This window comes from Heterodontus francisci, chromosome 1, assembly GCF_036365525.1.
Source record: "Heterodontus francisci isolate sHetFra1 chromosome 1, sHetFra1.hap1, whole genome shotgun sequence".
Lineage (NCBI taxonomy): Eukaryota > Metazoa > Chordata > Chondrichthyes > Heterodontiformes > Heterodontidae > Heterodontus > Heterodontus francisci.
This window is the reverse complement of record NC_090371.1, coordinates 14728243-14755628: the sequence shown is the minus strand read 5'-3', so window position 1 is coordinate 14755628 and position 27386 is coordinate 14728243. Positions and strand designations below refer to the sequence as shown.

The 27386-nt window shown below is 44.5% G+C and overlaps 1 protein-coding gene across 3 annotated transcripts in view; it reads left to right on the top strand.

Annotated features, from left to right (window-relative positions):
- The window catches only part of LOC137367890 (exocyst complex component 6B), a 755392-nt gene that overhangs the window by 14680 nt on the left and 713326 nt on the right, over window positions 1-27386 (top strand). The window contains exon 1 of one of the 3 annotated variants that reach the window (XM_068028683.1): window positions 13698-13735. The exons of 1 other annotated variant lie outside the window; for it this stretch is intronic. Coding sequence is in view for 1 of the 2 variants with exons in the window: in XM_068028682.1 (XP_067884783.1) it covers window positions 14247-14287 (41 nt within the window). In the remaining variant the exon portion in view is untranslated. Of the gene's footprint in view, window positions 1-13697; window positions 13736-13931; window positions 14288-27386 lie in introns of those variants that run through there. One more of the 3 variants, XM_068028682.1, reaches the window with a different exon arrangement.

Genomic DNA, 27386 nt, shown 5'->3' with positions numbered 1-27386 from the left:
GCCAAGTGCTGGAAAATGGGATTAGAATAGTTAGGTGTGCTTGATGGCCGGCACAGACACGATGGGCCGAAGGGCCTGTTTCTGTGCTGTATAACTTTATGACTATGATATGGAAGTCTTGTCAAAGGACTGGAGGGTGGCTAATATATCTAAGGCAAATGTCAAAAAAGGCAGAGGGGTGAAGATTAGTTTTTTTTTACTCAGTGAGTTGTACTGATCTGGAATACGCTGTCTGAAAGGGTGGTCAAAGTGGATTCAAATTAACTTTCAACATGGAATTGAATATATAACTGAGAAGGAAAATTTTGCAGGGCTATGGGGAAAGAGTAGGGAAGTTGGATTGGTTGGATAGCTCTTTTTCAGAGAGCCAACACAAGCACAATAGGCTGAATAGCCGCCTCCTGTGCCGTATGAATCTGTTGTGTCTGCTGTTGTACTGAGGTGATGCATCTTCAATTGTATACAATCTCTCTCCCCAATCCCCAACCCGAGTAGTGCCACAACAGTTTGGAAGCATGGGTTTCATGTCTGTTTAGATTAGATTAGAGATACAGCACTGAAACAGGCCCTTCGGCCCACCGAGTCTGTGCCGAACATCAACCACCCATTTATACTAATCCTACACTAATCCCATATTCCTACCAAACATCCCCACCTGTTCCTATATTTCCCTACCACCTACCTATACTAGTGACAATTTATAATGGCCAATTTACCTATCAACCTGCAAGTCTTTTGGCTTGTGGGAGGAAACCGGAGCACCCGGAGAAAACCCACGCAGACACAGGGAGAACTTGCAAACTCCACACAGGCAGTACCCGGAATCGAACCCGGGTCCCTGGAGCTGTGAGGCTGCGGTGCTAACCACTGCGCCACTGTGCCACACTTGTTGAGCACAAGTGAATATTTTGGCGATGTTTTGACAAAAAATCATTCTCAGTATCGTTACGACTGAGGCTGGAGGAGTGCACTGCTAATTCAGTCCCACTTCTCCACAGCATAATTAATACATTTTCCCACTGACCAAAACAGCCAATTAGATACTCTTTGTCCCCAGAATAAAGCACACCAACCAGGTTCCTTTAATAAACAACAAAAAATATCTGTTTATTGTAAAACCAAGTCTTAACTAATGAAGTACGTGAATATAAACGCGAATTGAGATATTAAAACTCCTTTTATTTTTTTCCCTAGCCCTCACACACATACATCCAAAAAATGGTTAACTAGGAACAAAGGGATTGTGTAAACAGCTATTTCAAAGGAATTAAAAAAAAAATATAGAATCCCAAGTTTTAATAGAAAAAATTAAAATCCTCGTAACAGGATGTGGGTATCGCTGGCATTTGTTGCCTGCCCCTCGTTGTCCTGAGAAAATGATGGTCCTTCTGCTTGAACTGCTGCAAATGGAGTTTAGGTACAAATCAACCATGATTGAATTGAATGGTGGAGCAGGCTCGAGGGGCTGCATGCCGACTGCTGCTGTTGTTGTGCAACTGAATGGCTTTCTCGGCCGTCAACCACATTAGTGTGGGACTGGAGTCACATATAGATCAGACAGGTTTCCTTTCTAAAAGGACGTGAAGTCTGATTTAATGATGAGGACAAATTGGGTCTGTGTCAATCTGGCTGTGTTGGGGAGGTCTTTATTGAACAAAATATCTAGTTGTGTGGAAAAAAGGTTGATATGTCTCTTACAAACTCTGTCACTTCTTTGGAATGCCTGAATTAAAATATAGAATGTAAGGGTGGAGGGGACAAAGAAGAGTAATTTTTTAATTAATATTTAACCTTTCTGTTTTAATCCTTCTCTCCTGAAGGTTCTTTGACCCTGTAAAAGTGACGTTTCAGAGATACTGGTAATCTGCACCTCAGTAAAAAGGCCATTCCCGTGTGAACGTAGACGGTGGTGTCATTGGCTACTTTACCAAGGCCATCATCACCTCCAAGCCTTGTTTTTATTTCATTCATGGGATGTAGGTGTAGCTGGCTAGGCCAGCATTTATTACCCATCCCTAATTGCCCTTGAGAAGGTGGTGGTAAGCTGCTTTCCTGAACCGCTGCAGTCCATGTGGGGGTAGGTACACCTACAGTGCTGGTAGGGAAGGGAGTTCCAAGATATGGCTGCTCCAGTTCAGTTTCTGGTCAATGGTAACCCCCAGGATGTTGATAGTGGAGGATTCAGTGATCGTAATGCCGTTGAATGTCATGGGGAGATTGGCAGATTCTTTCTTGTTGGAGATGGTCATTTCCTAACACTTGGCATGAATGTTGTTTGCCACTTATCAACCCAAGCCTGGATATTGTCCAGGTCCTGATGCCTTTCTCCACGGACTGCTTCAGAATCTGAGGAGTCATGAATGGTGCTGAACATTGTGTAATCATCAGCGAACATCCCCACTTCTGACCTTTGGAGCAGCTGAAGATGGTTGGGCCTTGGACACTACCCTGAGGAGCTCCTATGCTTATCCTATATCTCAACATGAGCACTCAATCCAGGGGTACGGTAGCATATTGGTTATGTTACTGGACTAGTAATCCAGAGGGATGGACTAATTATCCAAGAGACAAATAGTTGTTTGGTAGTACAGAACTTGAGTATTACTGAAAAGAGACATTTTGTCGAAGCTTTTCGTCTTGCACTCATCAGGACAAATCGCAAGAATACCAATGTAATGGAAAGCAACAAATTTATACTGCATGAGAAGAGAGTGCTGATTGGTTGGCAAGTGGACTCTGGTAGAGACGTTGCACCAGTTTATGGTAACTGCCAAGCTTTGTTTGAAGTTTAAACCAGGAAGCTTGACTCTGGCCAAAGCATTGCCCTGAGGAATGAACCAGCAAATGGCTGTCACTTATTTTGTTTAGCTGAAACAGGCACAATGTTTGTAAATGTTCTTTCTGTCTGCAAAGAACAGGGCCCTGTGCATTCATATATGTAGCTTCCAGTACGCGCAAATGCACTGCACTGCGAGCCTGACTGACAATCTTAAATTGGTTGTCAGCGTAATTCTTAGCACACTGAGGATTATTTAGCAAATGCTGGCCATCGTGGAATCATCATTCCATCCTCCTTACATTTCAACTTATCCAAAGCTTTGCCACTGTGTCCCCTCTTGCTCATCTTGTCCTCGCTGATCTGCCTTACTCAGTCAAGTGGTTCAATACAGGTCAGAGATTGAGCTTGAGAACTTCCAAGTCTTTGTTCCTTGCTGTCATGAACCAGCTCAGTCACTGGCACAGCTCATCTCTGTGGGTGTGTTTTTTTTTGCTGATTGGTTTCTCGAGCTAAGTACATAATCCACAGCCAAGCGGTATCTGTGGTAGACTGCCAGTTAAACTGTACAAAGTTACAATGCTGTTCACAAACCAGGTGTGTGGTATGTAATGCTGGGTTTGTAAGCATTGCCTCAAGTTAACTGAGCTTTGCCAGTCCTGTCATTTGATGATTAACACCTAATTGCCCACTAACAAAACAGCACTTCGGTGTTTCCATGAATGTTGATGCAAAAGTGCTTGGCAGGCTGAATCCTGAGCCCACCAGAGGTATGAGAGTGCCTGCACCAGATAGTGATACAACCTCCAGCCTTGTGAAAAAAACCACAAGATTAAAAATGGTCCATTCTGGCAATGTGTATTGACAGCTCAGCCCACACGACCAGATTTCTCTTCACATTTGAAATGAACCCTCCAGACCCCATGTATCAAGGTTGTGATTTTCCAGTAGGAATCGCTGACTAGCTACTAGCACTGTTTTATCCACATGTACTTGTTGGGCTCCAGTGGGTTTTCAATGAATTGCCAAAGCAACCATTTCCCATGTGTTGGTGCACTTGATGGCCTCCAAATCAATGAAACAATAGCACCTTGTTGTCTCCCTAACTTCTCCGGTCTTGGCTAACTAATGAGGTTGCATGCAGAAAGCTAGGTCATCTTTATCTCCTTAAGCCTCTATGCCTCTCTAACTCTCGCTGCTGCTTTGTCGTGCCTTAAAACCCACCTTGACCAAGCTTTCGGCCATCAGTCCTTATATCTCTTTATAGAGTCATAGAGTTATACAACACAGAAACAGGCCCTTCGGCCCAGTGTGTCAATGCCGGCCATCAAGCACCGATCTATTCTAATCTCATTTTCCAGCACTTGGCCCTTAGCTTTGTATGCTATGGTGTTTCAAGTGCACATCTAAATACTTCCTTACATTTATATAACTCATTGTCAAAATTTGTCTGATTCGGCTCCTGCCATAAAGCCATAGAATAGTTCAGCACAGATGGAGGTCTTTCGGCCCATCGAATTTGTGCCAGCTTTTGAAGAGTAATCCTGTTCATCCCACTTGCCTGCTCTTTCCCCATATCCTTGCAGTTTTTTCTCCTTCAAGTATTTATTCAATTTCCTTTTGGAAATTACTATTGAAAATGTTTCTTCCACCCTATTAAGCGCTGAGTTCAGATCCTAACCAGGTAGTGCATTCCAAATCCTGTGAAGCGCCTTGGGACGTTTTACTTTGTTAAGGGCGCAATACAAATGCAAACTTAGTTCCAAATTGTTGTTGCTGTGGACTCAATGTCTACATTTTATATCCCGAGGAAGGAATCTTTTGTTTCTCATGGTATGATTAGCATTAACCCTTTCCCAGTGTTCAGTCTGGCTACTACAATTTCATTTTGAAGAGGCAATGAAGACGATTCTTGGGGCACTTCCCCTACAGTATCTGCAGAGAAGGAAAGAAAGAGGATGAAAAGAGACTGACAGCTAGCATTAAAGTAAATCCCTAAATTTTCTATAGGCATATGTCATGCTAGGCCCCCACCTGCGAAGTATGAGGCACATTAATTTTGTCATGAACATTGATTTTAAACTGTTACTGGAGTGAAGAAACGACATGTTAAACAGATCAGCTGCGGCTGGAAAAACATTTGCATATTAACAGACAGTGGTTGGAAGGACAAAGGACCATTCCCTGACACCTTCAACCCACAATGGATCTTGATCACCAGGTATTTTTTTTATTAAAAAAAATTTTTTTTTAGAGATACAGCACTGAAACAGGCCCTTCGGCCCACCGAGTCTGTGCCGACCATCAACCACCCATTTATACTAATCCTACACTAATTCCATATTCCTACCACATCCCCACCTGTCCCTATATTTCCCTACCACCTACCTATACTAGGGGCAATTTATACTGGCCAATTTACCTACCAACCTGCAAGTCTTTTTGGCTTGTGGGAGGAAACCGGAGCACCAGGAGAAAACCCACGCAGACATAGGGAGAACTTGCAAACTCCACACAGGCAGTACCCGGAATTGAACCCGGGTCGCTGGAGCTGTGAGGCTGCGGTGCTAACCACTGCGCCACTGTGCCGTATTGTGTTTAAGAAGAGCATTCCAGCCCCAGCAAGCCCATAGTGATTCTCAGGGTCACTGGGCCAGTAGATCCCTTTTACTGGGAAAAGACCTGACCTTTCCCCAAGAAAGTGCAGTGAACACCAGAATGATGGTGAATGGTTTGGAGGGCAGTGTATGCCTGTACCTGTACACTGGGTGCACCTGGCGTGCGACCTAGTTTCGGGATCGGTGACCTTAGGGATTGTCCCTAGTTTGCCTGTGGACGGGGTTGACCTGCTCCGAGGTAATCTGGTGGGGGGCGAAAGTGGTAGCCCCCCCCATCCCCCCAAGTAATGAAAGACTGCAGGAGGTCAGAGAGACAGGGCAGTGACAGACCCCTGCAGTTTTCCTGAATGTGTAGTGGATCAGGCCATGATCAAACCAGCTTCCTCATAGGAGACTGAAATAGCACTGCAGGCAGATGACCAGGTCTGCCTGTCCGAGACTTTCTTTGGAAAGTTAGGGAGATCCAGGGAATGAATTTAATGGATTTTCCCTAGCTGAGGCTCAGTGAGCTGGTCCAGTATTGTGAGAGTTAGCACAGGCTGCTCAGTCTGAAAGTGAAGCAGAGGGAGTTCCTGACTGCTACTATTTAAAGAATGAGGTGCTGATGAGGAAAGGAGTAGACAGTAGTTCCCCAATTAGTGGGGCCACAGAGGTACTGGAGAGAAATATTAAGGGCCCATGAGACTACAGTGGCAGTACATGCCGGTATACAAAAGACCAAAGCCCACATAACATAGCAGTTTGACTGGCCAGAACTCCACAAAGATGTGTTTGAGTACTGCAGAAGTTGCCACATGTGCCAGGTTGAGGGGAAACCCCAACCTACAGTGAAACCTGCACCCCTAAGTCCTGTACGGATGTTAGGAGGACCCTCCAGCAGAGGGCTGGTGAACTGTAAGGGACCCTTGCCGAGAACGAAAGGGGACAGGCAGACAGAAGGCTAGCAAATGTTGAGAAAGGGAAGGGGGAAAAGTTGCCAAGAGGGCAGGTTATAGGAAGTCCGGGAGAAATCCCGGATGAAAACCCATACTGTCCGGTCAGCCAACCCTGAACACTGTGAAAAGTTAGACCCCGCATCCTCCTATGTAAATACAGACACTAGAAGCATCCCACCAGAGTTGATAACAGCATTTACAGGAATCTGCAAAGAAAGACATCTAGGGGGCAGAGAAAGCATGAAGGTGATGCCTCGCCTAGTTGAAGAGCCATAGGGGAGCGCAGTGGAGTCTGCACAAATATCTGCAGGCAGCAGTGTCCTCTGGGACAAAGGGGAGATTAACAAAGAATCCTCCCCCACAGTCAGAAAAAAGAAAACCACCCATCCCCCTAAAGTTAGAAGCCTTTGATTGACTCAGCAAAGCACTGAAGGAGAGTTCAGGATAGACCCGCCCGCTACTGACTCTCCTGAAAAAAAAATTAACTCAGCAGGAACAAAGACCCTAGGCAGCCACGGAAATGGGCAAACGGAATAGAAACTTCCCCCAAAATGTACCACATGTTTATTGGGATGCCAAAAAAAGGGGTGATTTTAATAAGTTTTAGGATTTGTGAATGAATGAGAGAAAAGCATGGGATTTTTTTCTGTATCTTATATTTTCTCTTGACCCTTTTAATGAAATGAGCTTTTCTCAAATCGCATTTCATTCCGCTGGGTGTGGAGGTGTCATGCTAGGCTCCCACCTGCCAAGTGTGAGGCACATTAATTTTGTCAGTTACATTGATTTTAAACTGTCACTGGACTTGGTAACTGGCTCAGTGACGCTCAGTTTGGGTTCCACCAGGCCACTTGGCTCGTGACCTCATTACAGCCTTAGTTCAAGCATGGACAAAAAAGCTGAACTCGCGGTGAGGGGAGAGTGACTTCCCTTGACATCAAGGCAGTATGGCATCAAGGAGCCCGAGCAAAACTGGAGTCAATGGGAATCAGGGGGAAAACTCTCTGCTGGTTGGAGTCATACCGAACGCAAAGGAAGATGGTTGTGGTTGTTGGAGGGCAATCTTCTCAGACGCCCACATCCCATGAATGAATAATAAAAAAATAATTGCTAGAATGGTACATGGGACTTCAGTTATATTAGAAGACTGGAGAAGTTGTGTTTTTTCATGTAGCAGAGAAGGTTAAGGGAAAATTTAACCGTGTTTTATTAAGAACCAGAGGGGAGATGAGAAATTTTTTCTTACGCAATGAGATATTGTGGTCTGGACTGCACTGCCTGAGAGGGTGGTCAAAGTAGATTTGATAGCAACTTTCAAAAGAGAATGGGATATATATTTGAAAAGGACATACTTGCAGGTCTAAGGGAGAACAGCAGGGGGAGTGGGACTAATTTGGTAGCTCTTTGAAAGTGCCAGAACAGCCACAGTGTGCTGAATGGCAGCCTCCTTTGCTCTGTCATTCTATCCACTTAGTTCCAACCCCCTGACCTTTTCCCATAGAACTCAGAAATGTTATCTCTCAAATATTTATTCATTTCCTCCTTGAAAGCTGTTTTGGATTCTCCTTCCCCTACTGTTCCTGGCTAGGCTTTGCTTGCCCCAAAGACCATCTGCACAGTAGTTAAAAAAAAAATTCTGAACGACTCCTCATACTCTTTTGATGGTGGTCTTAAGTTGATGCTTTTTAGTTATCGACTAGTGCAAATAGTTTTTCCTAATTTACCTTACCAAAGCCCCTCGCTTCTGGTAGATCTGCTCTTAGCCTTGTTCTTATTCAAGTCTTTTATCTCTGGGATCATCCTTAGTGGATCTCATCTGTTCCTATGACTTGGACATCCTTCCGAAAGAGCAGGGATCGATGGCTTATCTGAGGGCATTTCATGGTTTTGATTGTGTCTTTGTAGTTCCATTTCTTCACAGACTGACCCCAGATGAGTTGTTTCCCTGACCCTGTACAGTCAGCAACACTCAACAGGAGTAAATGCAGGTCTATTCACAGTTGTGTGCTTGTGTTAAATTTTATGAGGGGTTTTGTTGGAGTAGTTAAGGAGAAACTGTTTCCAGTGGCATCAAGCGGCACTTGCTTAGCAATAACCTGCTCAGTGACGCTCAGTTTGGGTTCCGCCAGGGCCACTCAGCTCCTGACCTCATTACAGCCTTGGTTCAAACATGGACAAAACAGCTGAACTCCAGAGGTGAGGTGAGAGTGACTGCCCTTGACATCAAGGCAGCATTTGACCGAGTATGGCATCAAGGAGCCCTAGAAAAACTGAGGTCAATGGGAACCAGGGGGAAAATTATCTGCTGGTTGGAGTCATACCGAGCGCAAAGGAAGATGGTTGTTGGAGGTCAATCATCTGAGCTCCAGGACATGACTGCAGGAGTTCCTCAGGATAGTGTCCTAGGCCCAATCATCTTCAGCTGCTTCATCAATGACCTTCCTTCAATCATAAGGTCAGAAGTGGGGATGTTCGCTGATGATTGCACAATGTTCAGCACCATTCGCGACTTCTCAGATACTGAAGCAGTCCGTGTAGAAATGCAGCAAGACCTGGACAATATCCAGGCTTGGGCTGATAAGTAACATTCGCGCTACACAAGTGCCAGGCAATGACCATGTCCAACAAGAGAGAATCTAACCATCTCCCCTTGACATTCAACGGCATTACCATCGCTGAATCCCGCACTATCAACATCTTAGGGGCGACCATTAACCAGAAACTGAACTGGAGTAGCCATATAAATACCGTGGCTACAAAAGCAGGTCAGAGGCTAGGAATCCTGAGGCGAGTAACTCACCACCTGACTCCCCAAAGCCTGTCCACCATCTACAAGGCACAAGTCAGGAGTGTGATGGAATACTCTCCACTTGTCTGGATGGGTGCAGCTCCAACAACATTCAAGGAGCTCAACACCATCCAGGACAAAGCAGCCCGCTTGATTGGCACCCCATCTACAAACATTCACTCCCTCCACCACCGACGCACAGTGGCAGCAGTGTGTACCATCTACAAGATGCACTGCAGAAATGCACCAAGGCTCCTTAGACAGCACCTTCCAAACCTGCGACCTCTACCAACTAGAAGGACAAGGGCAGAAAATACATGGGAACACCACCACCTGCAAGTTCCCTTCCAAGTCACACGCCATCCGGACTTGGAATTATATCGCCGTTCCTTCACTCTCGCTGGCTCAAAATCCTGGAACTCCCTTCCTAACAGCACTGTGGGTGTACCTACCCCAAATGGACTGCAGCGGTTCAAGAAGACAGCTCACCACCACTTTCTCAAGGGCAATTAGGGATGGGCAATAAATGCTGGCCTGGCCAGTGACGCCTACATCCCATGAATGAATAAAAGAAAAGGTTCAGTAACCAAAGGACACAGATTTAAGGTTTAGGGGAGGCGGTGGCGTAGTGGTATTATCACTGGACTAGTAACCCAGAGAGCCAGGGTATTGATCTGGAGATATGGGTTCGAATCCCACCACAGCAGAAGGTGGAATTTGAATTTAATTAACAAATCTGGAATTAAAAGCTAGTCTAATGATGGCCATTAAACCATTGTCGATTTGTTGTAAAATCCCATCTGGTTCACTAATGCCCTTTCGGGAAGGAAATCTGCTGTCCTTACCTGGTCTGGCCTACATGTGACTCGAGACCCACAGCAATGTGGTTTACTCTTACCATGTTCTCTGAAATGGCCTCGCAAGCCACTCAGTTGTACCTAACAGCTACGAAGTCAATAAAAAGGAATGAAACTGGACGGACCACCCGGCATCGACCTAGGTCCCGGAAACAACAATGGCAAACCCAGCCCTGTCGACCCTGCAAAGTCCTCCTTACTAACATCTGGAGGCTTGTGCCAAAGTTGGGAGAGCTGTCCCACAGACTAGTCAAGCAACAGCCTGACATAGTCATATTCACGGAATCATACCTTACAATGTCCCAGACACTATCCCTGGGTATGTCCTGTCCCACCGGCATCACAGACCCAGCAGAGGTGGCGGGACAGTGGTATACAGTCAGGAGGGAGTTGCTCTGGGAGTCCTCAACATCGATTCTGGACCCCATGAAGTCTCATAGCATCAGATCAAGCATGGGCAAGGTAACCTCCTACTGATTGCCTCCTACTGATTACCACCTACCGCCCTCCCTCATCTGATGAGTCAGTACTCCTCCATGTTGAATACCACTTGGAGGAAGCACTGAGGGTGGCAAGGACACAAAATGTACTCTGGGTGGGGGACTTCAATGTCCATCACCAAGAGTGGCTCGATAGCACCACTACTGACCGAGCTGGCTGAGTACTAAAGGACAGAGCTGCTAGACTGGGTGTGCAGCAGGTGTTGGGGGAACCAACACGAGGGAAAAACATATTTGACCTTGTCCTCACAAATCTGCCTGCTGCAGATGCATCTGTCCATGACTGTATTGGTAGGAGTGACCACCGCACAGTCCTTGTGGAGACGAAGTCCCGCCTTCACATTGAGGATCGCCTCCATCGTGTTGTGTGGCACTATCAGCGTGCTAAATGGGATAGATTTTGAACAGATCTAGCAGTGCAAAATTGGATATCCATGATGCGCTGTGGGCCGTCAGCAGCAGCAGAATTGTACTCAACCACAATCTGTAACCTCATGGTCCGGCATATCCCCCACTCTACCATTACCATCAAGCCAGGAGACCAACCCTGGTTCAATGAAGAGTGCAGGAGGGCATGCCAGGAGCAGCACCAGGCATACCTCAAATGAGGTGTCAACTTGGTGAAGCGATAACCCAGGACTACTTGCATGCCAAACTTCATAAGCCGCATGCAATGGACAGATCTAAGCGATCCCATAACCAACGGATCATATCTAAGCTCTGCGGTACTGCCACATCCAGTCTTGTATGGTGGTGGACAATTAAACAACTAACTGGAGGACAAATATCCCCATCCTCAACGATGGGGGAGCCCAGCACATCAGTGCGAAAGATAAGGCTGGAGCATTTGCAACAATCTTCAGCCAGAAGTGCCGAGTTGATGATCCATCTCGGCCCCCTCCTTAAGTCCCCAGCATTACAGATGCCAGACTTTAGCCAATTTGATTCACTCGCATGATATCAAGAAACGACTGAAGGCACTGGATACTGCAAAGGCAGTGGGTCCTGACAATATCCCGGCAATAGTACTGAAGACCTGTGCTCCAGAACTTGCCGCACCCCTATCGAAGCTGTTCCAGTGTAGCTACAACACTGGCATCTACCCGGCAATGTGGAAAATTTCCCAGGTATGTCCTGTACACAAAAAGCATGGCAAGTCCAACCCGGCCAATTACCGCCCCATCAGTCTACTCTCAATCATCAGTAAAGTGATGGATGGTGTCATCAAAAGTGCCATCAAGCAGCACTTGCTTAGCAATAACCTGCTCAGTGATGTTCAGTTTGGGTTCCGCCAGGGCCACTCAGCTCCTGACCTCATTACAGCCTTGGTTCAAACTTGGACAAAAGAGCTGAACTCTAGAGGTGAGGTGAGAATGACTGCCCTTGACATCAAGGCAGCATTTGACTGAGTATGGCATCAAGGAGCCCTCACAAAACTGAGGTCAATGGGAATCCATTGCGGCTAATTAGGGCGGCACAGTGGCGCACTGGTTAGCACCGCAGCCTCACAGCTCCAGGGAGCCGGGTTTGATTCTGGGTACTGCCTGTGTGGAGTTTGCAAGTTCTCCCTGTGACCGCGTGGGTTTTCGCCGGGTGCTCCGGTTTCCTCCCACAGCCAAAGACTTGCAGGTGATGGGTAAATTGGCCGTTGTAAATTGCCCCTAGTGTAGGTAGGTGGTAGGGAATATGGGATTACTGTAGGGTTAGTATAAATGGGTGGTTGTTGGTCGGCACAGACTCGGTGGGCCGATGGGCCTGTTTCAATGCTGTAGCTCTAAATAAAAAAATAAAATAAAATAAAAAGGAACCCTAGCAAAACTGAAGTCATTGGGAATCGGGGGGAAAATTCTCTGCTGGTTGGAGTCATACCTAGCACAAAGGAAGATGGCTGTGGTTGTTGGAGGTCAATCATCTGAGCTCCAGGACATCACTGCAGGAGTTCCTCAGGGTAGAGTCCTAGGCCCAACCATCTTCAGCTGCTTCATCAATTGCCTTCCTTCAATCATGAGGTCAGAAGTGGGGATGTTCACAGATGATTGCACAATGTTCAGCACCATTCGCGACTCCTCAAATACTGAAGCAGTCTGTGTAGAAATGCAGCAAGACCTGGACAATATCCAGGCTTGGGCTGATACGTGGCAAGTACAATTTGTGCCACACAAGGGCCAGGCATTGACCATCTCCAACAAGAGAGAATCTAACTATCTCCCCTTGACATTCAATGGCATTACCATCGCTGAATCCCCCACTATCAACATCCTAGGAGCTACCATTGACCAGAAACTGAACTGGAGTAGCCATATAAATAACCATGGCTACAAGAGCAGGTCAGATGTTAGGAATCCTGTGGCGAGTAACTCACCACCTGACTCCCCAAAGCCTGTCCACCATCTACAAGGCACAAGTCAGGAGTGTGATGGAATACTCTCCACTTGCCTGGATGGGTGCAGCTCCAACAACACTCAAGAAGCTCGACACCATCCAGAACAAAGCAGCCTTCACATTCGCTCCCTCCACCACCGACTCTCAGTGGCAGCAGTGTGTACCATCTACAAGATGTACTGCAGCAGCGCACCTAGGCTCCTTCGACAGCACCTTCCAAACCTGCGACCTCTACCACCTAGAAGGACAAGGGCAGCAGATGTATGGGAACATCACCACCTGCAAGTTCCCCTCCAATCCACACACCATCCTGACTTGGACCTATATCGCCGTTCCTTCACTGTCGCTGGGTCAAAATCCTGCAGCTCCCTTCCTAACAGGACTGTGGGTGTACCTAACCCACATGGACTGCAGCGGTTCAGGAAGGCAGCTCACCACCACCTTCTCAAGGGCAATTAGGGATGGGCAATAAATGCTGGCCTAACCAGTGACGCTCACATCCCATGAATGAATAAATAAAAAGGTGATTGGCAAAAGAACAAGAGGCGACATGAGGAAACACTTTTTTACACAGCGAGCGGTTATGATCTGGAATGCACTCCCTGACAGGGTGGAGGAAGCAGATTCAATTGTAACTTAAAAGGGAATTGGATGAATTGTTGAAAGGAAAACATTTACAAAGGTATGTGGAAAATGCAGAGGAATGAGAGTAATTGGAGAGCTCATTCAAAGAGCTGGCACAGGCATGACTGGCTGAACGGTCGTCTGCTGTGCTGTATTATTCTATGATTCCATGAATCTCTTTTCCTACGTTGAGAGATACTGCTTGTGGTCCTGTATGTTTTTTGTTGCCATTGTGATCTGTCATCTTGTATCAGAGTGAGTGGAGATGATTCATTTTCCACATATACGTAAGCGCATTAAACTGCAGTTTGACGTTAGTAGTGCTCGTGCTCTGTAGCCGCTATTGTCTAAGTGTTTGCTGCCCTTGATATCGATGACTTCCTCTGTGCCTGCCAATTGAGGACACAAGTCGTGGCGAGGGCAGTTTAGTATGTGGGAGCTGTGTTCGATGAGATGGGCCATATTTGGCTTGTTCTTTGAATCTTCAGCTCTCGCAGCTGATATGCTTTTGTGACCTTCCCTGCATGTGTTGCAAGTATATCTGACCTAACAGGGACAGCCGGTGTGTGCAGTATTTGGAACGTCAGGGTCAGGACAGTTTGCTTCCTGAACTAGTCAAAACAGGACTTAGAAATTTATTGGATGAACATAAACATCAGCAGGGTTCAGCAAAATAACCCATCACCGGCTGCCTTGTGTCAACTGAAAAGCAGCAGGCATTGCAATGTAACTTGAAACTGCCTTCGGTGTGGTTCATGTTAGTGATATGGAGTACAATAGAACAGGATTACTGGAAACGCCTCGGTGGTGAGTAAAAGCATTGTCATCAAGTAATTTATTACGGAGAGGAGCACTCCGCTGCAGTCGTTTCATTCTGCTTAATAACTGGAGTAAGGATGATTGCAGCTTGTTGGAATTTGGCCTTTTTTGGTCAGTTGTGTGCAGAAATTCATCTTTGTGCTTAAGTGTGAGCAAACCACACAGATCATGATTCTGTTTGCCTAGTATGGAGAGTCAACTTTCCTTCAGGACACACATCCCTTGCCTTAAATCTGGAGATCTTGGGCGTTGATAGCATATTCTTGCAGTTTTACCTTGGAGGAAAATATGAAATTAAGTAGTGTATGAATTTGCAGGGTGATTAACAGACTCCTTCCAAATTCCTAACCATTATTATATTAACTGGTATGGTGGGAGGGTTTTTGGGTTCCCGCACCCAGGCAGGTGGAGGGCTCGTCACACATAGCCACCAACGTGAGTGTCCTGCTGGATGTCAACCCGAAATTCAGAATCATCACTGGACTGCCTGGAGTGGGGTTTGAACCCTAGACCTCCTGACTAAGAGGTGGCAGTGCTACCACAGGTTCACTTCATTGGGTGCAGCTTGACAATAGCGAAGGGTTACGGAACCCAGACTGTAAGTTGGGGTATTACTGCAGTTTAGCTAAAACAGCATAGACTAACAGGGCATTGGTAAGCTGCCCGCTGGATTAATTTTATTTTAATGTTTATTTTATCCTTACTACAATTATTCAAGGCATTGGTCAGGTCACATCTGGAGTACTGTGTGTGGATTTGATCTACTTACCTAAGGAAGGACATACTTGCTCTAGAGGGAGTGCAACGAAGGTTCACTCGACTGCTTACTGGCATGAGGAGGTTGTCCTTTGAGGGGAGATTGAGCAGACTCGGCCTATATTCCCTGGAATTTATGAGAATGAGCAGTAATCCAGTTGAAAAATAAAAATTCTTAAGGGGCTTGACAGAGTAGATTCTGAGAAAATGATTCCCCTGGCTGAGGAATCTAGAGCATGGAGTCACAGTCTCAGAATAAATGGTTGGCAATTTAGGTGAGATGAGAAATTTCTTCTCTCAAAGGGTTGTGAATCTTTCTCTACCGCAGAGAGCTGTGGATGCTCAGTTATTGAGTATATTCAAGACCGGCCAATAGATTTTTGGATATTAAGGGATTTGATGATAGGGCAGGGAGGTGGAAGTGAGGTAGAAGATCAGCCATGGTCTTGTTGAATGGTGGAGCAGGCTTGAAGGGCCAAAAGGCCCACTTGATCTATTTCTTATGTTATTTTCTTGGAATTCTTGCTAATTTTGACTAATGTTTATTGTGCTGATTAGAGAATACAATTAATTCTGCCATGATAATCACAATATGATTCGGCAGATTCAACATCCTTGTTTGAAAAAAAATAGTGAATGACAAATCTTAGTTTTTTGAGGGTGTAACTAGCGTGGTAGGTAAGGGGGAACCAGTAAATGCTGCATATTGGAATTTTCAGAAAGCATTTGATACAATGGTTGTTACACCCAACCCCATGAGCCCTTATCTTGTGTAATCCATTAGCATGAATAGAGGATTGGTTAATAGAAAGCAGAGGCTTGGAATAAATGGATCATTTTCAGGATGGCAAGATGTGATCATTGGATTGGCGTAAGGAACAGTAATTTGCAATCTATATCAATGATTTGGATGGGAGAGTTGAATGTAATACATCCAAGATTGCTGACTATACAAAGTTAGGTGGGGAAGTAAGCTGTGTGGAGACCTCAAGGAGGCTACAAAAGGGATACAGATCAGTTAAGTGAGTGGCCAAGTAGGTGGCGGATGAAGTGTTATGTGGGGAACTGTGAAGTTATCCACTTTGATAAGAATGGAAAAGCAGAATATTTCTAAAAGGTGAGAGCGTAGTAAATGTTAGTATTCAGAGGAATTTGGGGGTCCTTGTACATGAATCCATGAAGTTAACATGCAGGTACAGCAAACAATTAGGAAGGCAAATGGTATATTGACCTTTATTGCAAGGGGGGGGGGGGCGGGGGGGGGGGGAGAGTTTCAGTATAAGAGTAAGGAAGTCTTGCTGCCATTATGTAGGGTTTTGGTGAGGCCACACCTGAAGTTTTGGTTTCCATACCTAAAGAAGGATATACTTGCCATAGAGGGGGTGCAACAAAGGTTTACTAGACTGGTTCCTGGGATGAGAGGTTTGATCGAGTAGTTGGGTCTATATTTTCTGGAATTTAGAAGAATGAGAGGTGATCTCATTGTAACATATAAAATTATTGGAAGGCTTGATTGTGGATGGGCTGTGTTCCCTACTGGAGAGTCGAGAATGAGCGGGCATAGGTTCAGTGGGCAGCCAATTCGGTCTGAGATGAGGAGAAATTTCTTCAATCAGTGGGTTGTTCTCTACCTCAGAGGACTGTGGAAGGTCAGTTGTTGAGTATGTTAAAGGCTGAAATGGGTAGATTTTTTGGCACTCGGAATTGAGGGATATTGGAAATGTTGAGGTGAAAGTTCAGCAACAATCTTTTTGAATGGTAGAGCAGGCTTGATGTGCCTTTTGGCCTACTTCTGCTTCTATTTATTATTTTGCAGTAATTATGTGTTTGAAATGGCTTGTTTAGAATTTCAGTCTTCCTCCTCTGTGTGTTCTCACTATCTGAGCCAGATGTCAGCCGTACCTCATTGTCTGTAGAGTGCTAGGGGACATTCGTAGGTGCTCTATAAATGCATGTTATTTATCTCCGGCTCTGATTCAAAACTGGCAATTCTTAGCGCTCTCACACTTTCATTCTTTTCAGCTGCCGGAATTGTGACTTCCTGATGTATCTTGTCTTCTCTTGTATATTTTTCAACCTTGGTACCGTCCTGCACTGAGTCTTTGCCCTTCACCTAGATTTCATTGTACAGAAGTTCCCCAGATTTGTTCCAGGCCTGCTATTTATAATCGCAAGTTTAAATAAGTAGAGACATAAGCGTGCTGCAAAATTACAAACTGTTTGGAGTTGTTCTGAGCCTGACCTTTTAGCCACATTGCAAGTTTTTATTTTCATAGCGAAGAGGGTTCTGTATAGTATTTCGAAACATTTCAGGCGTGGGAGTGTTGTAGCAAGTTAAAATATTTGTACTATTTGATCTAAATTTTGTGTTGAATTTTGTGCTGATCAAGCTGAAGAATGGCAAGGCTAGAGAATAGAGAGTTTCCTGTTTTTAACATGCATTATCAGGATCAAGCACTCCCAGATCAGGTACAGCACAGAGTAGATCTTTCTCTTCAAAAGCCCCATCAAAGCACTCGCTGGGTAGGCGTTGCATGGGTTGGGTGCGGAATACTTTGATATGGAATCAAACTTCCTATGTTACGACAGTGACTAAACTTAAAACGTGCTGATTTGTTTGTGAAGCACTTTGGGACATCCTGAGGTTGTGCAAGGTGCTATATAAATGCATGTATTTTCTGCACTGCCCCCCATATCAGATACGGCGCAGGCTTTATACAGACTAAAACTCCCTCTACATTGTCCCTCAAACACTCCCAGGGCAGGAACAATATGGGTTAGATACAAAGTAAAGCTTCGTCTGCATTGTCCCATCAAACATTCCCAGGGCAGGCGCAGCATGGATTAGATACATAGAAACACAGAAAAATAGGATCAGGAGTAGGCCATTCGGCCCTTCGAGCCTGCTCCGCCATTCAGCAGGATCATGGCTGATCATCCAAACTCAATACCCTGTTCCTGCTTTCTCCCCGTATCCCTTGATCCCTTTAGCCCTAAAGGGCGGCACAGTGGCGCAGTGGTTAGCACCGCAGCCTCACGGCTCCAGCGACCCGGGTTCAATTCTGGGTACTGCCTGTGTGGAGTTTGCAAGATCTCCCTGTGTCTGCGTGGGTTTCCTCCGGGTGCTCCGGTTTCCTCCCACATGCCAAAGACTTGCAGGTTGATAGGTTAATTGGCCATTATAAATTGCCCCTAGTATAGGTAGGTGGTAGGGAAATATAGGGACAGGGTGGGGATGTGGTAGGAATATGGAATTAGTGTAGGATTAGAACAAATGGGTGGTTGATGGTCGGCACAGACTCGGTGGGCCGAAGGGCCTGTTTCAGTGCTGTATCTCTAAACTATATCTAACTCTTTCTTGAATATATTTAATGATTTGGCCTCAACTGCTTTCCGTGGTAGAGAATTCCACAGGTTCGCCACTCTCTGGGTGAAGAAATCCCTCCTCATCTCAGTCCTAAATGACTTACCCCTTATCCTTAGACTGTGACCCCTCGTCCTGGACTCCCCCGCCATCGAGAATATCCTTCCTGCAGCTAGTCTGTCCAGTCCTGTTAGAATTTTGTAGGTTTCTATGAGATCCTCTCTCATTCATCTAAACTCTAGCGAATACAAGCCTAATCAACTCAATCTCTCTCCATATGTCAGCCCTGCCATTTCAGGAATCAGTTTGGTGAACCTTCGCTGCACTCCCTCCATAGCAAGAACATCCTTCCTCAGATAAGGAGACCAAAACTGCACACAATACTCCAGATGTGGTCTCACCAAGGCCTTGTACAATTGCAGCAAGACCTCCTTGCTCCTGGTACTCTCATCCTCTCGCTATGAAGGCCAACATACCATTTGCCTTCTTAACTGCCTGCTGTACTTGCATGCTTACTTTCAGCGACTGGTGCACAAGGACACCCAGGTCTCACTGCAGCTCTCTCTTTCCCAATCTTTCGCCGTTCAGATAATCTGCTTTTCTGTTTTTGCCACCAAAGTGGATAACCTCACATTTATCTACATTATACAGCATCTGCCATGTATTTGCCCACTCACTCAACCTGTCCAAATCACACTGGAGCTTCTCAGAAGTGAAGCTCCCTCGACATTGACCCATCAAAAATTCAGGTGAGTTGTAGCACAGGCTAAATACTAAGTAAAGCTTTCTCTTCAGTGTTCGATTAACCTACGTGAGAGATCATTGTATATAGAGCAAAACACAGTCATCGTCAATGTCCCTTTTTACATCCAGCTCAGGTGACCATTTCCTGAGGTGAAAACACTGTTGCAAATAGAGATGTGTACCAGAGGACTGGTAAATTGCCAACGTAATACCTTTTTAAATAGAGCTAACCTGGATAATTGCAAGCCAGTTAGTGTAACTTCTATGGTGGGGATAAATTTAGAATCTTAAATTAAAGACACAATTAATAAAGATCCAGATTAACAAGATAAGTGGCCAACAGGTATTTCAGAAAGGAAGATTGTTTGACACACTTGATAGAGTTCTTAAAGGCGGTCACACATTTGCACGGGGGTGTGATTTACAAGCACTTTGAGAAGCCTGTAGGAGATTAAAGGGTAGCAAATTTGATTTAAAAACAGCTAAATATGAGGAAGCAAAGTGGGCGCAAAGGGCAGTTTCTCAATAGTCTTTGGAAGTGGGTAACTGTGATCCATCAGGTTCTGTTCATATTACTAAGTTGGATATAGGATGAGCGAGTGATGTGAAAAATTGCAGATGATAAAATCAAAGGCTTAGTAAATAATTTTGAGGACTTAAGAAAACTTAAATCCAATAAACAAAGAAAGTAATGCTTTAAATTCGGGAAAGCTGGGTAATGTGAAAGTGCAGAGGGATTTGCTTATTCAGGTTCACACAGAAGCAGCAACTAATGTGGATGAGGCTGTTTTAAAACAAAAAGCTACTGTTTGTTCTGCGGATAATTGTCGATGCAGTGATTGAATGGCCTCTGTGTTGTAATTTCTGTGAAATAGTATGTAATTTACCAGTTTGAAGAGCATTGGAAGCACAGTGCAAAGTGACCAAATTTGCTGATATATCACCAAACCGGGAAAAGAAGGTGACTGCACAGAAGTACCAGTATGAGTTGGGTAAAATATGTAAGTGTTCACAACAATGGCAGATTAAATTTCATGCAAGGAAAACCAAGTGCTGGAAATTAGCACCGCAGCCTCACAGCTCCAGCGACCCGGCTTCAGTTCTGGGTACTGCCTGTGCGGAGTTTGCAAGTTCTCCCTGTGACCGCGTGGGTTTTCACCGGGTGCTCCAGTTTCCTCCCACAACCAAAGACATGCAGGTTGATAGGTAATTTGGCCATTATAAAATTGCCCCTAGTATAGGTAGATGGTAGGGAAATTGAGGGAAGGTGGGGATGTGGTGGGAATATGGGATTAATGTAGGATTTAGTATAAATTGGTGGTTGATGGTCGGCACAGACCCGGTGGGCCGAAGGGCCTGTTTCAGGGCTGTATCTGTAAAAAAATAAAAATAAAAAGAAATACTCAGCAGGCATGGCAGTATCTGTGGAGAAACAGTTAATGTTTCAGGTCAATGACCTTTCATGAGAACTGGCAAAGGTTAGAAATGTGTGGGAAAGTTTTGAGCAAGTGAAAGGGGGAAGGGAGATGAAGGTCTGTGATGGGGTGGAGGACGGGGCAGAAGGCAGTGAGCAGTAATATTGTAGTAAAATACAAAGCATTTGTCCAGAGAGAGAATGACAGAATAATGAACAAGTCTGTCCAAAAGCAAAAAGATGAAAAACAAGTTTTAGACAGGCACATGGTTAAAAAAATAACCAAAATAGGGTTCATTGTCTGAAATTGTTGAACTCAATGTTGAGTCCAGAGGGCTGTAAAGTGCCTGATTGGAAGATGAGGTACTGTTCCTTGAGCTTAAGTTGAGCTTCACTGGAAGACTGAAGCAGGCCAAGGTCAGAAATGTGGGTGTGAGAGCAAGGTGATAAATTAAAATGGTAAGCAACTGGAAGCTTGGGGTCATGCTTGCAGACTGAGTGGAGGTGTTCCTCAAAGCGGTCACCCAATCTGCGCTGATCTTCGCATTGTAGAGGAGACTGCATTGTGAGCAGCAAATACAGTATACTAAATTGAAAGAAGTACAAGTAAATCGCTGTTTCACCTGGAAGGAGTATTGGGGCCTTGGATGGTGAGGAGAGAGGAGGTAAAAGGGTAATGTAGAAAATACAACAGCTAATTTGCACACAGCAAGCTCCCACATATAGGAATATGATGATGATCAGGTAATCTGTCTTTTTTTTTTTGAAGTGATGTTGGGTGACGGATAAAATATTGGCCAGCACACCAGGAATAACTCCTCTGCTGCTCTTAGAAGAACATCATGGGATCTTTTACCTGATGGGACAGGTGGAGCCTTAGTTTAATATCACATCCAAGATACAGCACCTCTGACAGTGATGTGCTCCCTCAGTACTGCACTGGAGTGTCAGCCTGGATTATGTACTGTCACCTCTGCAGTGGGACACAAATCCACAAGCTTCTGACAGAGGTGTAAGTGCGACCAATTGAGCCACAAAATAATTTTCCTCCTTTTGTGGCTTTTTTTTGTAAAAAAAAATTGAATTTAAAAAATCACACCAGTCTGAAGCTCTCTGGCTTCTTAGAGTTCCACCTCTTTCCTTCTGTTGTAGCTGGAGCTGCTGTAGCTCGGGTGATTCCCAAGCGAAACTCTGAGCAGTTTTGCCACTACTGAGCAAATAAAATGCATGCTTGGTTCTCTTGACCTTCAGACCGTGTGATGAATTGATCTCTTGCTTTAAAAAATTGAAGTGTACATTAACCTTTAGCCAAATTCTCTGCCACGAACCATTATTGAAGCAGAACCTACAAACTCTTTTAAAAAGGATTTGGAGAATTCCTTGAATAAGAGGAATACTAAAGGGTATGGGAGTCAACAGGAGATCTGTGAGCAAGCAGGAGTTCTGGGTGCTCTGGAGGTAATGGTCTGTTTCTGTGCTTTGCTTCGTATCAGTGAGTGTTTTTAAAAATTGCTGTTTCCCTCAAACCCTTCCAAATCTACATTTTCCCCTTCCTCTATTGAAGCCCTTCTGAAAACTACCTCTTTGAACAAATTTTTGGTTGTCCCTCCTAATATCTCCTCCTTTAACTTCGCTTTCTTTCTTAAACCTCTGTGAAGTATCTTGGGGTGGCTTTCTATCTTAAAGGCAATGTAGAAAATGCACGTTGTTGTTAACCAAAAAAGCAACCATGAAACTTCATGACCTGGAAAAGCAAGACAGCTGGAGTAACTAGCTGAACTTGGAAATCTATTCAGATAAATTGTTCACTGTGTTGAAGGGTTAAAATCTCAGGAGACACATCAACGGTGAGAAAAGTGAGAGTAAGAAGGGAAGTTAGAAGAATGAAAGCCCATGAGATTAAAGGGACAGTGGCAGCATAGATACAAAATTGGTTTAGAAACAGGAACCAGAGAGGAGTGGTTAACGGGTATTTTTCAGACTGGAGGGAATTGTACAGTTGTTCCCCAGGAGTCGGTATTCAGACCACTGCTCTTGTATATTAATGACTTGGTCTTGGGTCTACAGTGTGTAATTTCAAAGCTTGCAGATAACACGAAATTTGGAAATGGAACAAATGACGAGGAAGATGGTAACAAACTTCAGGAGGCTATAGACAGACTGGTGACATGGCAGATGAAATTTAATACAGCGAAGTGTGAGGTACTGCATTTTTGTCTGAAGAATGGGGAGGGGCAATATGAAGTGACAACTTTGAAGGAACGAAATCCTGGGGTTGCATGTACCCAAATCTTTGAAGGTAGTAGGGCAAGTGACGAAGGCTGTTAAAAAAGCAAATGCGATCCTTGGCCTTATAAATAGAGGAAGAGAATACAAAAGCAAGGAAGTTATGCTAAACATTTCTAAAATGTTGGTTCTACCTCAGCTGGAATATTGTGTTCAGTTAGAAGCACCGCAAATTTGGAAGGATGTCGAAACTTGGAAGAGGGTGCGGAAGACATTTCCTGGAATGGTATCCATGATGAGGCCTTCATTTATGTGGAGAGACTGGAGAAGCTGGGGTTGTTCTCCTTGGAACAGAGAAGGTTGAGGAAGTTTAATAGAGGTGTTTAAAGTTGAGGTGTTTTGATAAGGAGAAACTGTTTCCAGTGGCAGTAGGGTTAGTAACCAGAGGGGACAGATTTAAGGTGATTGATAAAGAACCAGAGATTGCCGATGCAATACAAACTTTGAACAGAATAAATAAATGAAAGGGCTATAGGGGAAAGGGGAGTGGAGTGGGACCAACTGGGTAGCTCTTTCAAAGAACTGGCACAGGCATGATGGGCCAAATGGCCTTTTTTGTAAGATTTGCTGTTACCATGCTAACTGATCCATTATGATTTTTATTTCTGTTACCGTCACATGTCCCTTTTGTACAAGGAGAGACAAGTAAAGTCAACATAAATAGAGGAACTCTTATTAGCTCTTGTATGCTTTGCCGATGGAAAGGAGGGCTTGTCACCACCACAGGTATAATAAGCTGTGCAACGCTTCCCCTGCGGAACTCATAAATAGACATCTTTTTTGCCAATAGTAAACGGGCGAGTTCCTATTTTCATATATCCTGGTGTACAGTGTATCCTGTGTAAATATTCTCTTCTGGGCAATTCCACTCAGGAAAAGCGATATGACATATTTTTTCCTTTTGAGAACAAGATGCAAGGATCTTTTTTTTAACCCTGTGATTGCCTTTATTACAACCAGTGGGAGGACAAAAGGGATCTGAATTTGGAAGTATTTTGCTCCAGGGAATTGGTGTTGTATTCTGTGTTGAGATATTTTGGCTGAGGAGGATTGGGGCTGCAGAGAGACACAGAGGTTATGCTGCAGCTATACAAAACCCTGGTTAGACCCCTCTTGGAGTACTGTGAGCAGTTCTGGGCACCACACCTTAGGAAGAATATATTGGCCTTGGAAGGAGTGCAACGTAGGTTTACAAGAATGATACCTGGACTACGGGGGTTAAGTTATGAGGAGAGATTACACAAATTAGGCCTGTTTTTGCTAGAATTTAGAAGGTTAAGGGGTGATCTGATCGAAGTCTTCAAGATATTAACAGGAAAAGACGGTCTAGGTAAAGATAAACTATTTCGACTGGCTGGAGATTCTAAAACTAGGGGGCATAGTCTAAAAATTAGGACCAGACAGTTCAGGAGAGATGTTAGGAAGCTCTTCACGCATAGGGTGGGAGAGGTTTGGAACTCTCTCCCACAAAGGGCAGCACAGTGGTGCAGTGGTTAGCACCGCAGCCTCTCAGCTCCAGCGACCTGGGTTCAATTCTGGGTACTGCCTGTGCGGAGTTTGCAAGTTCTCCTTGTGACCGCGTGGGTTTTTGCCGGGTGCTCCGGTTTCCTCCCACAGCCTAAGACTTGCAGGTTGTTAGGTAAATTGACCATTATAAATTGCCCCTAGTATAGGTAGGTGGTAGGGGAATTGAGGGAAGGTGGGGGTGTGGTAGGAATATGGGATTAATGTAGGATTAATATAAATGGGTGGTTGATGGTTGGCATAGACTCGGGCCGAAGGGCCTGTTTTCAGTGCTGTATTTCTAAATAAAAATAAACAGCAGTTGAAGCTAGAACAGTTGGTAATTTTGAATCTGAGATAGATAGATTTTTGTTAAGCAAAGCTATTAAGGGATATGGGCCAAAGGCAGGTATTTGGAGTTAGGCCGCCGATCAACCATGATCTCATTGAATGGCGGGACAGACTCAAGGGGCTGAATGGCCTACTCCTGTTCCTATCTTCCTATGGTCCTAGAATGAATTTTGAGCTGCAGTTTCCAGCCCAATTATAAGCTGCATGTCTGTAGCAGAGAGGAAGATATTAGAAAGCATTTTACAATTTAGTGGACAAGAAACTGTGGCCACTGAGCAGGAGTTAGGAAAGGGAAAGATGGAACGTGGGAACAGGAGCATACCATTTAACCCCTTGAGTCTGTTCTGTCATTCAGTGAGATAATGGCTGATCTGTGACCTACCTATTCCCATACCCCTTAATACCTTTATTTAACAATCTATCATTCTCATATTTAAAATTAATTCACCTAATATTAACAGTTTGCAGAAGACTGTGTAGAAGTGTTCCCTAACTTCACCCCAAAAGGCCTGGTTCCAGTTTTTTAGGGAATGCCCCCTAGTCCTAGACTCCTCAACTAGCGGAAATAGTTTCTCCCTATCTACCCCAATCTGTTCTCCATAATATCTTGAAAACTTAGATCAAGTCATTTCTTAACCTTCTAAATTCCAGGGATTGCAACCCAAGTCATGTAATCTCTCATAATTTCAATCTTGGAATCCATCTATCATTCTGGTAAATGTTAGCTGTGCTTCCTCCAAGGCCAACATATTTTTCCTAAAGTAGGATGGGAGAAGGTAAGGGTGGGAAAATTGAGAATATGATGAGTAGGTTTTTGACAATCTGTGGAAGTTAGAAATTGGGCAGGAGTGTACTGGCTTGGTATGAGGCAAACCAGTAGTGGAGTGAGTGAGAGATGAGAAGTAACCTGGTGTCAGATGTGCAGGTTGGGGACTTGAGACCACTAACATAGAAAAAGATGTGGAAGCTAAGGTTGAGAAATTTGGTCAATTTTATAGGGCAGCAAGAGAAGACTGGAGAGGACAGGGTTAATGGGAGGGCCTGTGTCTGAGTGAGTTTGTGTAGTTAAGGATGAGTTGAAGGTGAGGGGGGGTTCAGACGGAGACCAGCCAAGTGAGTTGCCAGAAAATCATTATATAATGCAGATAAACAAAGAACAAAATAGGGTAGAATGTCTAGTTTGGAAGAGGGCTAATTTCAACATGATGAGAAGGGATCTAGCCAGGGTAGAATGAAACTAAAGATGAGTAGGAAGAGCTGTATCGGAACAACGAGTTATCTTTAAGGAAGAGATGCTTCAGGTACAGGCTAGGAACATTCCAACAAGGATGAAAGATAGGGGGCCCAAGAACAGGGCTCCTTGGTTGACGATGGACATTGACATTATGAAACAAAAAACGAGAGAGTATGATGCATGTCAAGTGAACTCATCAAGTGAGAACGAGGCTATATACAATAAGTTGAGAGGGGAGATGAAAAGGAAAATAACACTGGCAAAGAGAGAATATGAGAATAGAATGGCAATCAACATAAAAGGGAACCCGAAGATCATCTACCGGCACGCAAATAGGAAACGGGTCGTAAGAGGAGGAGTGGGATCTATTAGGGACAGAGAGGGTAATATATGCTTAGAGGCACAGGGCAAGGCTAATATACTTAATAAGTACTTCGTATCAGTGTTCATTAAGGAAATGGAGGCTGACAGAATATCAGTAGAAGCAGAGAAAGTAGAGGAAATGGACAGGATAAAAATTGAGAGGGGGGAGGTACTAAAAGGCTGCTTAGGGTAGATAATTCCCAGGTTGCGAAAGGAAGTGGGGACGGAGATAGTGGAAGGACTTGCCTTAATCTTTCAGTCTGGATACAGGGGAAGGTACCAGAGGATTGGAGAGTGGCAAATTATTCAAGAAAGGGGATAAGGACAGTCCTAACAACCAAAGGCCAGTTAGTTTAACATCAGTGGTAAAGGTTTTAGAAACAATAGGGAAAACATCAATGTGCACTTGGAGAGCATTGAGTTAATTAAGGATAGTCGGCATGGATTTGTAAAAGGCAGATCATGTTTGACTAATTAATTGGAGTTTTTGATGAAGGAATAGAGCAGGTTGATGAAGGGAATGCAGTGGATGTTTATATGGATTTCAAGAAAGGCTGGTTACCAAAATTGAGGTTCACGGAATAGGAGGGTCAGTGTCCAATTGGATTTAAAAAATTGGCTTAAGGACAGAAAACGAGAAGTCGTGGCAAATGATTGTTTATTAGGCTGGAGGATGGTAGACAGTGTTGTTCACCCACTGCTTTTTTGCTATATATGAAATGACTTGCATCTTGGAATACAGAGTAGAATCTCAAAATTGGTTGACACCAAACTTGCACACATGTGGCAAACAGTGAGAATGATGTGAACCGCCTGGAATAGAACATAGATAGGCTAGCAGAATGGGCAGAGAGGTGGCAGATGGAATTTAATATTGACAAGCGTGAGGTTATGCATTTTGGGAGAAGGAATAGGGAGAGGCAATATATACTTAATGGCACATTACTAAAGTGTGTGCGGGAACAGAGGGACCTGGGGGTGCATGTGCATAGGTCTTTGAAGGTGGCAGGATATATTGAGAGAGTGGTTAGTAAAGCATGTGGAATCTTGGGCTTCATAAATAGAGGCATTG